This window comes from Lissotriton helveticus, chromosome 10, assembly GCF_964261635.1.
Source record: "Lissotriton helveticus chromosome 10, aLisHel1.1, whole genome shotgun sequence".
Taxonomy (NCBI): domain Eukaryota; kingdom Metazoa; phylum Chordata; class Amphibia; order Caudata; family Salamandridae; genus Lissotriton; species Lissotriton helveticus.
Window position 1 is genome coordinate 908,758,340 of NC_136071.1, and position 17,905 is coordinate 908,776,244.

At 40.2% G+C, this 17,905-nt stretch overlaps 1 protein-coding gene across 2 annotated transcripts in view; it reads left to right on the forward strand.

Moving 5' to 3' along the window:
• Nucleotides 1-17,905, forward strand: part of NPY (neuropeptide Y) — a 62,798-nt gene that overhangs the window by 30,383 nt on the left and 14,510 nt on the right. Inside the window, exon 3 of one of the 2 annotated variants that reach the window (XM_078664390.1) lies at nucleotides 10,373-10,453. In XM_078664390.1, coding sequence (XP_078520516.1) covers nucleotides 10,373-10,453 — 81 coding nt within the window. Of the gene's footprint in view, nucleotides 1-10,372; nucleotides 10,458-17,905 lie in introns of those variants that run through there. The other variant, XM_078664391.1, reaches the window with a different exon arrangement.

Below are 17,905 nucleotides of genomic sequence, written 5' to 3' on the forward strand. Positions count from 1 at the left end.
TCATGGCTTTGGAGTGCATGTGTTGTCTGTTATAGGGGGACAGAGACGGTGGGGGGCAGTGGGTGGGGTGGGGTGGGGTAGGGGGGTGGGTGGGGTGGGGTGGGGGGGTGGGTGGGTGGGGGGTGTGTGTGTGTGTGTGTGTGTGTGTATATATATATATATAGATATATTACCTACTGGCGATAGCCAGTAGGTATATATAGTTAGGATTGTTTTCCATAGGGAAATCGCAACATTCTATTGGGAATAACTTTGGCGCCGGTTGAGGAATCTTCCTGAACTTTGCCTTAATTTTGCCTTGCGGCGCTCCGGTCCTTCCCTGAAAGTTTGGGGGAGATTCGTCAAGCGGGGGCCGAGATAAAAGGGGGGTCCCAAAACGTGTTCTCCCCATGTTAATTTCTATAGGGCGGTTGGACTCACTTTTAGCCCGAACGGCTGAATGGTTTTCCACCAAACTTGTAGGGACTGGTAGCCCGATGTGCCTTTGCTATGTCTCAATATATGTGCTCCAGTGGTTTTTACGAAAATTAACTTTGAAAAAATATATATTGGGCTACATTGGTCTATATATATGTTAGAGCCCAAATGTAGCCCAATGTAGCCCAAAGATGGCCACCAGAGACAAAAAAAACAAATGTAGCCCAAATATCAGCCAGATGTAGCCCAACTATAGCCCAATGACAGAATGTCCCAGAGTGTTCTAAAGAACAACTAGAGCGCCAACAGTCTTATTTATGACAAAAGTATGGCACACCTGAAGTCATCTTGATTGGAATAAAGTGTTAACACTTAAAACATTTAATTTGCAAAGGAACAAAATGAGGGGGTTCATTTTGCCATACAAATTATGATTAGTGCTGAAGAAAGAAAAATTAGGGCACATTTTGAGGGACTTCTCAAATCCTCTTATATTTCATTAAAAAAATTCTGATATGCAGTCTCCCAAGATGGCCACCAGAGACAAAAGAGCCTGTGCTTACAAACTCTGTTAGCAAAGCAGGCATTTGAGATTTATAAAACGTTTTAATATATAAAAACGTTATCCGCTAATAGAATTAGCATTTAAAAAACCATGCGAATTCAATGAAAAAACCATAGGTTTCAGGCCTTATATAGTTAGGAATTAGCATTTAAAAAACCTTGTGAATTCACTGAAAAAACCATAGGTTTCAGGCCTTATATAGTTAGGAATTAGCATTTAAAAAACCTTTGAAATTCACTGAAAAAACCATAGGTTTCAGGCCTCATATAGTTAGGAATTAGCATTTAAAAAAACCTTGCAAATTCACTGAAAAAAACATAGGTTTCAGGCCTTATATAGTTAGGAATTAGCATTTAAAAAACCTTTGAAATTCACTGAAAAAACCATAGGTTTCAGGAGTTATATAGTTAGGAATTAGCTTTTAAAAAAACCTTTGAAATTCACTCAAAAAACTATGGGGTCCATTAGGATGTCGGGCGGATTGCCCCCGCCAGACTGGTGGTGGCCACCGCCAGCCTGGCGGGGGCAATCCGCCCGACATCCGCATTCTAATTCACCCCCGCCATATTAGGATGGTGGGGGGGACCGTGGCGGACGAAAACACCGTCCGCTGCTTTTCCGCCCCGGTCGCGTTGCGGCGGTAATGGGACCATATGGTGGCGGTGTCTATCAGACACCGCCATCCATATTAGGATGCCTGTCTGCAGCTGCTTTTCCGTGGCGGCAATGCCGCCACGAAAAGGCATGCGGTGATTGCTTGTGTGGGCCCGTTACGGGCCCCCAAGGACTCGGGGGTAGTGGGGGGTGCACATGGGGGTACCTATGGTACCCCCCAGCAGTTCCATGCACAGCATGGCAGGCACTGCGCGGTGCCTGCCATGCTGTGCATGGAAGTGCACGACATGCCTTCCTGGCATTGTGGTGGGCGGTGCTGAATGCACCGTCCGCCACAATGGAATGAATGCAGGATGCGCACGCCACTGTGGCGGGCGCATCCTAATGCTGCACACGGGACCCCCGCCCTTAGGGCGGGCGGTCCCCTACTACGACAGGATGGCGGGCGGACAAAGTCCGCCCGTCATCCTAATGGACCCCTATAAGTTTTAGTGGTGTTATAGTTAGCTGGACATTTTACTCATACAAAACCATTGAAATTGCTCCTATATAGTTAGTTGTACTAACTATATTTCGCGCACCCGCAATCCACTGCTGATGATGTCACATATTAGATCATTCATGACATGGTCAGTGACATCACTGATGACATCTCAAATGACATCACTGATGACATCACTGATGACATCATCCACGTGACAATCACATACACCTTTTCATACACTATTACAATTTTTCATCACTCTTTGTAAAATACAGAGTATCATATTTAAATCCATTGTCACAGCAATACAAGTATCTAAAAATCCACTCAGTGATTCATAGATGTATACACACATCTAATCACTTACCTATGGATTCACTCATACATGCTGTCATGGAACAATAGAACACTATCAAAAATACTTATACATCTATATCGACATTAAACAGCAGCACGCATCCTATTCACATATGAAGTCATCCTACTCACTTATGCAAACAAAGGATAATACTTACATATTTACTTAGCAAAACACTTATACAAACACCACTTCTTCTATTCATTTATATAGTAAGTCATACTTAGTGAATTATAAAATCATTATTACAAGTATACAGTTATCCATACAGTCACTCACACAATCATTGTGTCTTATGTATAATTATTTATATACAACAACTGACACATACACTGCCTTTTATTTTTCTAGTTTGTTGGACTTGTACCATTGAGAAAAATATATTTGCTCATCACCACACCCATAAAGATATTCACTCACCCAAACAACTGTTAGAACATGTAGTTTTAACTTCATATATCTACTGAATCAACTATTCACACATCTTTGGACAGTCACACCCCCCCACCGAACCACACACACTTTCACACTCCCATACAAATACTCAGTTAACTAATCAATAAGTAATATAGACTTTCACATAGCTAGTAACCAACTGTAGAATCAGTTTACACAACAACTGACAAAGTGATACAGATATTCACACAGTTTAGTCACTATCCACTATATTTAGTGAGACATTAGAAATTGGTCAAGTAAACAGTCAATTACACTGCTACTAAATCCTCCATCCAAATATTTATTTATATAGATCCACTTATTCTTCAATGCAAATTGCTATATATATAATGCATATTTAAATAACGAAGCAAACCACATTCACTGGATGATGTCATCAGTGATGTCATCAGTGATGTCATTTGAGATGTCATCAGTGATGTCACTGACCATGTCATGAATGATCTAATATGTGACATCATCAGCAGTGGATTGCAGCAGTGGATTGCGGGTGCGCGAAATATAGTTAGTACAACTAACTATATAGGAGCAATTTCAATGGTTTTGTATGAGTAAAATGTCCAGCTAACTATAACACCACTAAAACTTATAGTTTTTTGAGTGAATATATATATATATATATATATATATATATATATATATGATTCAAACAGGAAATGACTTCATGTGACAAGACTGAACTTCATCTTGAATTGGATACCTCAGGCATATATCCACCATATTGAAAATGGCACTTCTTAATGTTTGGCTATGCCTTTTTCTTTAAACTCATGATATCTACAAGGCATGCACAGAAGAAACCAAAGTTTGACATCTTTCCTCTGATGCAGGACTCTGCAGCCCATTTGCCCCATGTTAATCATGGCATACCCCTCTGCATTACTGCAACTTTAAATATATCAGTGCAGTCCAATCCAGGCTGTGATGAATCCCAGACATGCGGCATGTGACCGGCCTCACAACGTGATAAGCACAACTTCTTAACACTTGCTGCTTCAAGTTAACTCCCAGTGCAGTTTTGACAGTACCACAGCTCCCACCAGACAAGTGAAACAGGTAAATGAATATTGTCAGAAACCAATTATCCATATCTCCCTTCATGAGATCTGCCAAAACGATGTGATTTTGGGAAGATATGATAGGTCCTTATGTATCCAAACAACTGACAAGCTACCTCACCATGGAGAGGTAAGAACATCTCAAAAACTGAATTAAAGAGGAGAATACATTTTTTTATGAAACCATTAATTTTACAAAACATGTAGCAGGTAATGGACACTCCTTAGATTCTCCATAAGAAAATCCTCTGCTCTAATGCTTAGAGGCCACCAATTGGTTGGCCCTTTCATGATCTGGTAGTCTCAAGTGCTACTTTATTTGGCTCTTATAGTAAAGATGTAGTCATAAGAACGAAAATGAGAGTTAAAATCTTCAAATTTGTACTGGAACAGAAGACAAGAGGATTCCTAAAATCTCAGTTAAGGAAACCTTCTAGCATATATCCGGAGTATAGACAAAAGCATAAGTTTTTCGGTCACAGCCAAAGGCCCAGAAGAAAGCAGATGTAAAATCCAGCAGCTAGGAAAATCCTTAACGCTCACCTCTTTTGCTTAAAAGGACACCGGAGAATCAAATCTCAGCAATAACTTTCAGGCACGGCAAGCTTTATCAAAAGAGATTTGGGTGCCGAACCATAATGCCGACTTGCTATGCTAACAGATTCAAGAACACACCAGCAAGCATTCCATGCAGAAATGGAACTCTTCATCAGTAATAGCTGAGCAAAACGTTGATTTGCTTCAGTTTAGAAATGGCATTTAAAAGGTGCTTAATCCATTAAAATTAAAATAGGGTAGAGGGCTGAAAGAGTACAGCTGGAAGTTGAACATCTCCACCCTGGATCAGAAAGCAAAATTAATGGCTCAAGACCGATTTTTTTTTGTTGAACATTTGGTTCTTCTTGTCTTGACTTTGTCCTGGATTCCCAACCTACATTTCCATGTGCATAAGCACCCATGGTAGAAAATTACATTTTGGTCCTTTCTCTTATCTGATGCAAATATGAATTATTTCTTTCCTGTATAAAAACGAACTAAGGTTTGAGGACATTTCACATTGATTTCCTTTTTGCTTTTAAAATAGGAGTAAGAGTAGACAAAACAGCACTGTTGTGCTTTTTATATAAGATTTATTATAATGTGGGTATGAAATAAAATTAAGATAATCATGTTTCTTTCGGAATTCTGAAAGAGACATTTGTTTCAGAATGCATGTGCAGAGATCCTGTGCACATGCATAAATATTAAGTGCATTTGAAGAGGATTAGGGCCACCAATGATGGAGAACTAGCATTACAATGATGTAACTATTCCTTCTTCTTGCCAGCCATTAGCTTTATAGTGGTTGGATACTGAGGGGCAGTAACTACGATTTTCTAAGGTGCTCCGTTGGTCTCTCCTCTCCTCCCAGTGGTTAATTTGTAAAAGAAAATCTAGGCGCCAGGGCTCAAGGTATTCTATTGCAGATAGAACATTGTGGACTATTCCAGATCATGGCATGTGTTAAATTGCTAAAAGACTATACTATGTGTTCTCTTAAAAAAAAGAAAAAATAGGCTAAGAGCTCCGCCATGCGGTGTACTCTTAAACAAGTACTAGTGCACTATTTAAGCACTGCTGGAACCACTTTTATATCTGTGCAGTCCTTAATTGTCTGTCTCTGTGACACATACATTTGGTCTACAGATGCCCCCTGGTAAGCGAAGGGAGAGCCATATAAGTTTGCTGAGCTTCTCTGATCCCCTATGATGTAGCTTGTCATAAGCTTGGAAACATGTTTTGTTTATCCGGTAACTCGCTGAAGACACCTGTGGCACAGTATGGTTTTGCACTCTTAGCTATGTCTGTGCTGTCATGCATGAACACAATATAGGCAAGTCTCTGGACCCATAAGGAAGTAGGAGAAATATACAATATTATGACAATAGATCTCCTAAAGGTTAGATAATGTATATTTGCTGGATGACTGCATATTATTTGCAGGTACCAAGTAACTATATTGAAACTCAAACGTTATTTATTCATGAACCTCCTCTGTCTCTCCCTCTCAACAACCATCATAATACTGCATAACAATGTGTGCTTAATTCACGGAAATTTGTTTTTATTTCATATTTTCATCCAACATCATTCTCATACTTAAGTGATTTAGATTTTTAAAACAGAAAATAAGAGCCCGTCTGCCATTCGGATATGGGCCTGTTATCCTGAGGGATTACGATGGCAGATTCCCACAGCCTTCCTGTGCCGGTCTTTCTGGCACAGAAAATCTGTGGGAATCTGACTTTGGGGACCCCCCACAGGGCCCCCATTGGTGTAAGGACTCCAGATGGCGGTCTAGGAGGCACCTATGGTGCCAACTGTTGATCCCTGCACCCGGTTGCAGGCACCTTGAGGTGCCTGCCATGGGGTGCATGGATGCATTGCACCTCAGCTGTTTACAATGAGAGCATGCATTCCAGTCTAAATGCATGCTCCCATTGTAAAGAATAGGATTGCGACCGAGCAGTGTTCGATCGCATCGTACTTGCTGGTTTGGGACTGAAGACAGGAGGTCGATCGGTCCCTGTTCCCAAACAATGTCAGTCCGTCCAACATCATACTCGGGCCCTAAGTGTAAGAATTCTATTGTCCGACTTAATCTTGACCTGTTTTGAGTTATACACTACACTTCTACATAAGTGGCTAGTAAATAGTGTACACACTTTAAAGCAATTCATATAGGGGCACATTGCCCATTTGTATTTGCAAAAACATTTTCAAGCTCCTGGTATGACCCTAGTCGGCTGATAGGATGAGCACTTTGGAGAAAGAGCCTTCTAACTTGCTTATTCCTATTGCCATTTTTTTAGTCTAGTGTAGGCCACATAATGTGTGTAAGGTTTTAGATCAGGCCCTTGGACAAGCTGTTTTATTTCCCGTTCTCAATGTCCTTAAGTGTTTGCTTTTGAACAAATCTATCCATGTACGCTTTCCTTCTCCTGATTTCATAACCTTAATATATGCTCTGGATAGAGTTGCATGTCCAGACATTGCAGCCCTTCTTTGAGTTTGTAGCTCCATAGCCCATTTCATCTTCCTCCCTGTTCTTGTATGTAAGATTTTCGAATACTTACACATGAGCTAAAATACATTTTACAGCTGTGGACTTCCAGGACTGGAGGGTGCAAGCCTATGCACTATTGTGTTATGATTGTAATGGTATAGGTGTTTCCATTGTGAAGCTTATTAATTGTTAATTCGCAGTACTAACTTATTTTTTTACGTCATTTATACATCTAAAACAATTTCCTAAAGTTCAGATCATACGTTTAGAATTTTTTGTAAAGTTTAGTACGTCAGGTTTATTTTCAAACACTGTGATTTCAAAGCACCGAAATCAGTAATGATTGTATAGTTTTGTTGTGACAGTTTTCCCAAAGGTTATTTGACTTAAATACATCTCTCATGTTCTCCCATTTTCCCATGATCCTTTCTTTGTCTGTTGTTTTCTCTTCTAGGTGAACTTAGGTATGTTGATTTTCTTAATTCACCCTTAAGCAAAGTCGAAAGATTTTGTCCAACATTTTTGATCCTGCTTCTCAGTTATGCCCTTTCTTATTTATTTTCTCCAAAGTACATCTCCCGCTAATAAAGGGAACATTTTATCCTGATTAGGTAACTGTTGTCATTTTTTTAAGAGAACTGTGTAATTCTTCTGGCATGTCGCCAATTCACTGGATCTTTAATTTCACCTTTGTAGTTTTCCCATGACTTTGAATAGCTTCCTGATAATAGTTAACACAAAAAATTGAGAAAAAAAACAAGTACGCTTTTCCAATAGTTATGATTAAATTGATACAAATCCACCGCATATTTTAACCACTTCTTTTATCAGAAAACAAACACTGAATGTAGAGAACTTACATTTCTTCCATTACTCACACCGTGGTTCCATAGAAAAATATTACAGATGTTTCTCTTTGCTAGTAGGTTCATATTTATAACTAATCATCTAAAAAATTTCCTCCTAGTAGATTTGATTGTTTGCATATACTCACTTAAATATGTTGATGGCCATTAGTCCACCTTTTCAAAATGTTTGTGATATCATTATCAGTAGCATGTGGCCTAAATCAGGACTTTGGGGAAGGAATACTTATTTTACTAAACTATTTTAATTCCATAGTTTAAGAAGAGCAAACATTTGCTTAAAAAATCCTCAAATCCAGACTAGTCTTTTTATAAGTATTTGAATTTCTTCTCTGTGTTAACTCTCATGCATTAGAATTCCACTTCACATTCAATGTATATCCATTTGTATGGTTAGCTACAACCTTTCAAACTTTTGAATTACTGATGCCAAAGGTGATTGACTGTTTTAGGGCTTGTAATTATAATTATCTAGTTCCCTCGTATATTGCAAGTTTGAGCATGGTTTTGACATAAAAGCTTTTTTAATTGGGCCTCCTTCCTAATAATTTTCGCAAATGATTCTGTATACTAATTGAAAGGGCAGTAGGCAGGGATAGGCATGTATCATGTTCCTAGTAATCCAAATGCTCTTTGAGAGATTTCATTAACCACCCACTTTAATTTTGTGTTACAATATAAGAATTGAATAACTTTTATAATTTTATCTCAAAACTGACATTTTTATAACACAACCCAAAGAAATTCATGGTAGACCTCATGAAATTGCTATTTCCCATCTACAAGTGACATTGCAAAAGTTACATTTTGGTGTGCCTTATTTGCAGTTGATAATAACGTATTGCCCTGTTATCAAATATGACGCCCAACTGTAAAACTGCAATAGGTATACTCCTATTTGGAGAGATCGCCGGGTGAACACATCCACGTCTTTCTTAGTTCTGATTGGGGGCAACACCAACACTCATCTCGGCCAGTCGAGTATCCTGTTGAGATGTGTCCTCCAAGTACCTGGGGTTTCATATCTTCTTGTTTCCTGATCTCATGAGGCATCTCAATTTGACCCCTCTAGAGTCCAAACTGAAAAGCGACACACAGAAGTGATCGCAGCTTGCTGTGCATTTGATGGGCCGCATCATCCTTTTCAAAATGATGATTCTCCCCTGCTTCCTCTACATATTTCAACATTTCCCACTACCAATACCCCCAAGCTGGTTTTGTGCGCTTAATTCCAACCATTGCTCCTTTCTTTGGTCAGGCGGTTGCTCCCATGTAGCGTTTCCCAACGGTCGACAATCTCCATATGATGGTGTGCTGCGGATGGTGGCCCTCCGCTCCTATCAGGCCTCTCAATTGATTGTGATCAATGGCTGGCTTGGCGGTGGGTTGGATGACCAAACATACAGTGGGGAACTTTCCTATGAGTTTTGACCGCATTGTGGATATGTTGTATGGCACTCCGATACCCTGCAACCTCCCTGACATCACCCACGTGATCTTCCTTTGCTGGCGTTCTGCGTCACAATTTGTATGCTCTAAAGTATTGTTGACGGGAATGACTTCTGTGGAGTAGGCGCTGGCATCTCACTGCTGGCATAACCACACATCTGGCTTAGAGGACTTTTCTAAATGTGACATGATCAACATCTCGGTCCTTACTCACAGATGATGCTACAAAATAATTTGAAATCTATGTTCAACAGCAATACAGCAACTAAATGTCAATAATGAATAATTATATGAACAATGTACCATTTTTTTGCTTGCTTTTAGGAGTGTTCCAATATACTCCTTTTTTCTTTTCTTACAAAGTTATTTAATTCAGAGTTCTTCAGCTTATTTCTATAAATTATATGTGAAGACATCTCACCTCTGATACAGCCTTGCATATTTCATATAGCGCTCCGTAAATTCATGCATAAAGATGCACTAATAACAATCCATACTTAGATTATAATCATATAAATGAATTAAACAGTATTGAAACCAGCTAATACTACCACTATTATAGTTGGACAATAAAACCATACAAATATTGCTCTTACTAGAACTTCATGAACAAATATAGACATTATAAAGCTACACAAATATCTTTTTAATGGCATTGAATATCTGTGTTTTGCTATGTAATCGCAATCCAATTCGCTCTTCCTTCTATAATTTGCTAGTTTCCACGCTTGTAAATCATTTGGTTTAGATGTCTCCTATTACTTAAAATTGTTTAACATTCTAATGTGAGTCATGTTTTATGTTGCTCATTAATGACGAGAAAAAAACATCTGATATATTAGTCCTAGCTTATACAATGAATTAAATGCCTCTCCATGCTGATTACATATGTTTAGTAAAAGTGTAAACACATGCTGGAGTTAATAAAACATAAAGCTTGGAGATATTTGTATTATTAAGATGTAATTGGGTGTTTTCAGGGTCACCCAATGAATACTTTTAAGTTTGGCAAACATTTTGAACTTTGCATGTACATTTGTTCTTTCACACTACAGATACGGTAAAAGGTCCAATCCAGAGACAACGCTATCTGATGTTTGGTGGAGGGAAAGCACAGAAAATCTACCCAGAACCCGGTAAGATATAGAATTTTCTTTGTCATATCAAAAGTTCCACAACTCCACCCAAAAATTTGTTGAGCATTTCTAACTGGGATATAAGGTAAAAGCTTTATATGACAATGGATTTTTTTCTAAGGAAATTAAAATATAGACTGGGGAATGAGATTACAAAAACAAATATAGGCCTCATTACAATATTGCCCGACCTTTGGTCAGCGGTTCCAACCTCTCAATTTGGATGCAACAACATCCATAATGCTATAGCAGCTTGTGCGGTGGGCGGAAAAGGACCGCAGTACATTCTGCCATAGCAAAATGGATATTTGGAAACATTACCTACACCGTGTGGCAACCTCACGGTGCCTGCCATACAGGGTAGGAATGTTTAGGTGCCCCCCCCCAGGCCCCATTGCGACGGGCCAGGAGGGAAGGGGTACCTGCTAGGGGTCCCAAAAGCAATTTTCTGACAGCCTTTCCATGTCGGAACAGCCGACAAGGAAAGGCTGTCGGTAAATGCCATCATAATCCCGACTTTGGAGCAGAGGGTGGCTCTGTCATCATTAGTTTATTATGGTGTCTTATGGCCCCTCCTCCCAATGCCTCTGCCCACCACATCGTAATGTGGCAAGCGGACCGCAGGAGCAGATGTCGGAAGGACTGCAACTGACAGTTGTTCGGTCGGTTGCGGTCCTTTCAATATCATAATCGGCCCCATAGTATCTCTTTACCTACAAATTTTGGTGTATATGAAATCTGTATATATCAAGATTATTTACATCAGGTAAACTCACAGTTCTTTTAGTAATGATCATAAGTCACAGTCATATTGCTAATCCTGTGTCACACTTGGGAATCAAAGGTCAATGAAAGTGAGATGAGGGAACCCAGTACATGTGTGGGTAACAAAATGTACATCAACATTGTAAATACATATAAGATGGACAGGGTAGAGGTATGAATGGGATGCTAATTCAAGGATTTTAATCCAGAGTATTTGAAAGGAAGCACCAGTCGAGAGCCTGGATATATATTCTTAAAGTCCATATTACCATCCAGATTTTTGTACATTCCTAGCCAAAAGTTTGGCATTTTATCTTTCAGTTCCTCAATGTGCTAGTACTTTAAATGACAATGTAGACCTTTTTTGGAAAAATGATAAATTATTTGCAAATCTTTACTGTACTGAGATCCCGGCAACTGAGTCATAACAAATGTGAGACGGACTAGGGGGGAGTGGTTGGAAAATTGGAAATACATAGTTCTAAATGGATGAGGTTAAGGCAAATTGAATGAGGGGTTCAATGAAGGGCAAGGTGACACAAAACACAGATGCACATAAGAGTAAAACAATTGTAATTTGCAAAATATACATTTAAATCTACTACTGTAATACTACTGACAAAACAGGCTCAAATATCCTCCTGCCTTGCCTTGGAATAAGCCAGCCATCATATATGGCAAACAACTAGTACTGCAACACACTCCCATAGAATTGATTGGAAGCAGGCAATAACAACAACACATAGGAAAGCCTATAAAATAAGTTAAATTACATTTTTTTTACATTAAAAAATATTTACATTCATTTTATTTTTATTATAAAATATTGTAAAATATAAAAATCTGTGATTTTTTAATACAGAGAGTAACACCTAAATAAAATATATGGGGAGTGATTTTTTTTATTTCAACAACAAATTACACATTGAATAGCTTATAACTTGAATCCAAGATTGTGATACATTCAACACAAATGATGTAACAGGTGGGGGAGGAAAATGTTATATTTAACTTATTTCACTTAAAGAATAAAAGAAACATTTAATTAATTTAAAATGTGTTCATATTGTAAGTTTTATTGCAGGTCTGTTATCTCTTGTTACTGTGGTAGTCCTAGGCGAATAGATGTTAATCTAATATATTTTAATATTTTAAAATTAAAAATAAGTATTATTTCTTTTATTTTTTAATTTAAAACACATTTTCTTAAGAAGACGGTGGTCTGAGAGCCCTATTACTTTGAATAGGGAGATCTCTGCGCCAGTGGCAGAGATTTCCACAAACAGAAAGTCACCATTAGTATTCTCTCTGTAATACTTTATTCGATGGAAATACATCATAAAAGTACAAAACATGCAAACATATAAAAACAAATAATCCATAGTACTACAATTATATCTCATAAAACCAAGTAAAACAGTATTTAAAACAGTGTCTTCACCCTATCCCCATGATTACACATTATCCAACAGTCTGGAGCGTAATAACCAGGCACCCCCCAAATATTTGGCCACCCCACAAACAATGTACATAGAAACCGTGTTGGTTGTAATAATACGTAGGGCTGATATATGATCTTTTACACCCAACTCCCTACATACAGGTTTCAGCCATTTAGCTCTAACAAATTTATATGTTGGACAGGCAAATATGTATGTATGTATGTATGTATTTTAATGCTTGTTAAGCGCAGCTGTCACCCAGCGGGTATCCTGGCGCTGAGATCAATTCCACCATCAATTCTACAAATTATTCTGCTCTAGGGAAAAGAAAGGTTTTAAGGTCCTTTTTAAATAAAAACAAATTTTGACTGCTCCTCAGTTTTAGAGGTAGAGTGTTCCACATTGTGGCGGCCGTGAAACTAAAGGCGCGGCCGCCCATTCTCACTCTGTTTATTCTAGGGACTTTCACTAGGAACGCTGAGGCGGATCTCAGAGGTCTGGCAGCCTGATACCACGAAAAAAGATTTTGCAATGGTATTGGTCCTTGACCATGCAGTGCCCCAAAAACCAGGCACATAGCTTTGTATGAAAATGGGGAAGGGTTTCCTCGGGACAATGACAACCTGGACATTTTAATTCAGTTCCCCCCTTAGATTTCCATCTTCCCAAAAAACCATTAAGAGGCAGGGTGCCGTACCTTAATTTCAGGAATAGAGTTCTATGACTGGCTACTTGGATAAAATCCAAGAACGGTTCCAACTTCATGGATGGTTTATGAACAAGGAAGTTCATTGTTAGGGTACCCAAGTTTGAGCTATTATTAATCTTGGTCTCAACCCAGTCCCAATACAATTTCTTTACAATTTCTTTTGGGGGGAGGATCTTGTGACACCCAAGACTCCCCGAGACCTAATGACACTACTAGTTTCTTAAGGTTGTTAAGCCATTTTATTTGATTAGAAACGTTAAGAGTTATTAGCTCATCCAACACTCGAGCATACCCCATTAGTTCCTCGGTTCTTCTAAGGCGCACCCAAAATAACAATGGCCTTAGCCGAACTTTATCCGCGATAGATTTTTTCCCCATATCAAAAAATAGGGGTAACAAGGGGGAAGAAATCGGGAGTGAGACTAAGTCTCTAATAAACTTATTTTCAGCAGTTACTAGTGGCCTAGTGTTTTCTGCCCCCCATAATTTGGCGCCATAAACTGCCGAAGATAAAGCCTTCCCCTCATAAACTATTAAAGCAGGGGCTACCGGTCTACTTATGGAGAGTCGCTGGTTCTTTATTATTGCACCGGACACCCTTTTTAGATTCAGTACCATCTTGGAAATATGAGAATCCCAGGTCATACGGTTAGACAGTCTCACCCCGAGTTAGTCAAATTCATTCACAACCTCTAAGGGTGATCCACGCAAGGTAACATAAACCTTCCTGATCTTTCTGTTGGGGGTTAAAACCATTAATTTTGTCTTCAGGGTGTTAACTGTTAACCCACGGTCATCACAAAATAGGGAAAAACGGTCAAGGAGCGTTTGTAGACCCATGGGGGTTTTAGACATCAAGAGGGTATCGTCGGCAAAGAGGAGTGTCGGAGTTTTCTCCCCGGCAAGGACGGGGGCATCTGCCGGAACCTCCCTCAAATGGTCCACCACCCCATTTATGAAGAGGGAGAATAATGTTGGCGCCATCACGCATCCCTGCCGTACCCCCCTGCTGACTGGTACCCTCTCTGTCAGTTGACCCTGCCTTCCCCAGCGTATTCTCGCATAGGTGTTCTCATGCATTTTAATAACTAATTGGAGAAGTAGGCATGGGAACCCCATAGCTTGCAAAATCTCCCATAGCTTGGCACGAGGGATAACATCGAATGCCGTTTTCAAATCAATGAAAGCCAGATACAAGCAACCCTTAGTGATCGATACTGACTTCCAATATACGGCACAGAACCGGAAAACTTGGTCCATAGCACCAACATTCCGCCTAAAACCAGCCTGGAAATGCGTAAGAATGTCATTGTCCATTAACCAGGTCTCCACTCGGTTTATGATGACCCTGCCAACTACCTTTTGGATGGTGTCAATCAGACTAATTGGTCTGTAGTTGGCAGGGTCCTCTCTGTCTCCTTTTTTGAAAATTGTAATCACCTCTGCCCCTTTCCATGATTCAGGGACAGGGTGGCCTAACTGAATAAGAGCCATTAAAGTAGCTATATAGTTAGCCCAGATTGGGGGGTCATGTAATAAAAGATCTCCCGGCAGGCCATCTGGACCGGCCGCTTTTCCTGGTAGTATCTTTAAGATCGCAGCCTTAACTTCTAGCTCGGAAAATATTATTCCATTAGCCATCATTTCCTGGCCAGAGACAGTTTTACTAATCTCTAACGAAGGAGGGATAGGTGTTTGATCGGCAACATTACAATATAATTTTAAAAAATGGGCATGCCATTGCTGGTCGGTGATATGATTTAAAATGGTGTCACCGGCCCTCCTGTCTAGCTTGTTGATCAATTTCCAAAATATAATTGAATTTTTACCGCTAGCAGCCGTTTTGAGCTGTTGCCAATGCTCTTCCTCCCAGTTTTTTTTTTGCCAAAGCAATGGAGCCACGATAATCTTTCCTTGCTAATTTTACTGTCAGTGGATCCTTTAGTTTTATTGCTAGGCCAATGGCTTTTCTCTTGGCTCTACACTCAGCAGTAAACCACGGATTCTCTTTAGGCAATCCATTGGCCACTGCAGATTTTCTTTGGGGGGTTTTAAGGAAGTTTGCTCCTATTTTCTCAGTAAAGGTTTGGTACTGGCCCAGTAGTTTTTGGCCCATAAGGGGAATCTCTCCTCTTACCACCTCTGCAAGGCTGGAAATTTCTGTTTTGACTAGTTCCCTAATATTATCAATTTTCCCCTCTTCAAGTTTTACCACGTCCCACCTCAGTTTCCGATTACAATTAGATGGTTGGACATCCTTTGTAGCCATCTCAGGGCCACCTTTGTTGGTAAGCCCGTGACCCCAGCTGATTTCCATGCAGAGAGGATTATGGTCACTATCGAAGGATTGTTTGACTTCCATGTCTTTTAGACTAGCCCAAGAGTGTACATCTAAAAAGATATAATCAATACGTGATGGGCAACTTATCCTATTAAAGGTCATTGCTCCTTCACGATCAGAAGTAGTCCGACCGTTTAATTCCCGTAAGTTGTGGTCCAGGGATAATGCATTCAACTGTATTGCTCTTGGAGTCCACTTTTTAATAGGGGCCAACGTTAAAAGTGGAATGGCCTGTCTCGAGTCTTCAGAATTTGAACCCATAACATCCTCATCATCTAAAGGTTCAAATGTACAGTTAAAATCACCCCCCAGCAAAACTTTAGACCTAGGTGGAAGCTCAGTCAATTTAACATCTAAAAGCTCAATCGTTGGAGAGATTGAACCGCCCGGGGTCCCTCTTGCATATACACAAAACAGGTGAACACAATTCCCATTAGGACTTTTCAGGGAAATATGTAAGATATCACTTGATGGTATGTTATGTAAGGTAACAGAATAATTCAAGTTCACCTTCACCCAGATAAGCAAGCCACCAGAGGGGCGCCCTTTTCCTATAGAAACCGCTGGGACAAAGTAAGAGGAGTACCCATTTTTATATTGAGGGGTCATACACCATGTTTCCTGAAACATACAAATATGGAACTTATCAACAAAATCATTCCATTCTGGAATTTCAAGGTTTTTCCTTAGTCCCGCTATATTCCAAGAAATAATATTGATGGAAGGAGAGACAGTGGCTGTTACGGGAATTGAGGGCGGGGGGGTGCAGGCAGGTTCTATCGTTCTAGTGGGCATGTTGTTCACAAACTCCTCTATATTTTCTCCACCTGTGGGGATTATCTGTGATAACCCAACATTCTCAGATGGGACCTTGTGACCAGGAATGTGGGCTAGATGTCAATCTACTGCCTCTAGACTACTGAAGCGATTGAAACAGGGAGGAGGAGGGGGGTAATGTTGCTGGCCAGACCAATCTCCCTGTAACTGGGTAACCCCCTGTGGGTATCTGCCTGCTCTCCTTCGCACTGTACTCCATCCTCTATCTTCCCCCCCATCCCAATAGTTAGCTTTGTGATCACGGAAGGATTCTTCTCTCAACCCCCTTCTTGAATTGTTTGGAGCTCTTAACCAACTCCATCTATTACTGCGTTGATCTGGAAGCATATAAAAATGGGAGAGTGATTTGACTTGAATAGGAGAACTGATGTCACATGGGGATCCGGCACAGATGTACTCCACTGTGCACGGGTCCTCAAATGTCACAACAATACAATCACCCTGAATATTTTTGGGCTTCTCGCCCACCCAAGGTGCTCTCTCTAACATAAGCATGTTACTGCGAGTATTTGGCGGTAGTGGATAGTTTCTATCAAGCCAGTAACATACTTTGTTTTTAAGAGCCCAAAATGGTTCAGATGATGAAGGAGGGAGCTCTGGTACACCTGTTAGTACAATTACATAAGGGTGAGCATCAGGGGGTAGATTAATATTCCGGCGTGATTTAATACTTACTGGAGGGGCTGAGGGTTGTTTGGGATTAGTTGTATTGGGAGGTTTAGGGGCAACAATGATGGAACCATTCACTTTCGAAAGTAAACTGTTTGTCGTGGAGGGCAAAATGTTACAGCTATTTTTAATAGTCTCGGTAGAGGGAGTTTTAGCAGAGCGCACATTATGGGCAGGGGTGTTCTCTACAACTTGTGGGTTGGACATAGATGGTGTATCACCAACCGAAGCTTGCCCTCAATTAGTCTTTTTAGCAGAGGGTTTTGGTATAGCTTTTAATTTTAGATTTAAGGCTTTCAGGTTGTCTTCAATGCCTTTTAGTCTAGTTTCCAAGGGGGACAAGAGGGAAGTAATCAGTGCGGCTATAGAGCTCATAAAAATGCCTTTCTCGTCTTCCTCCCCGACAGAATGTTCAACCTGAGTACAATCCTCAAGGACATTTTCCAGACTTTGGGTTGAGGCTGTATCATCGGGGATGCCCAGAGGTAGGGGGTGAGAAACACGACGCTCCTCAGCTTTGTCTTCACTAATTGCTGAGGTGCCCACTATATCCTTCTCTGCCTCTAACCCACGGGGCAAACCACTTGGATCTCTAAGAGTTCCCCCCTCATCCGTTGTGAACAATAAGACAGTGTTAACCTGATCGGAAATATGGGAGGATTTGGGAATAGCACCCTTCCTAAGGCCTC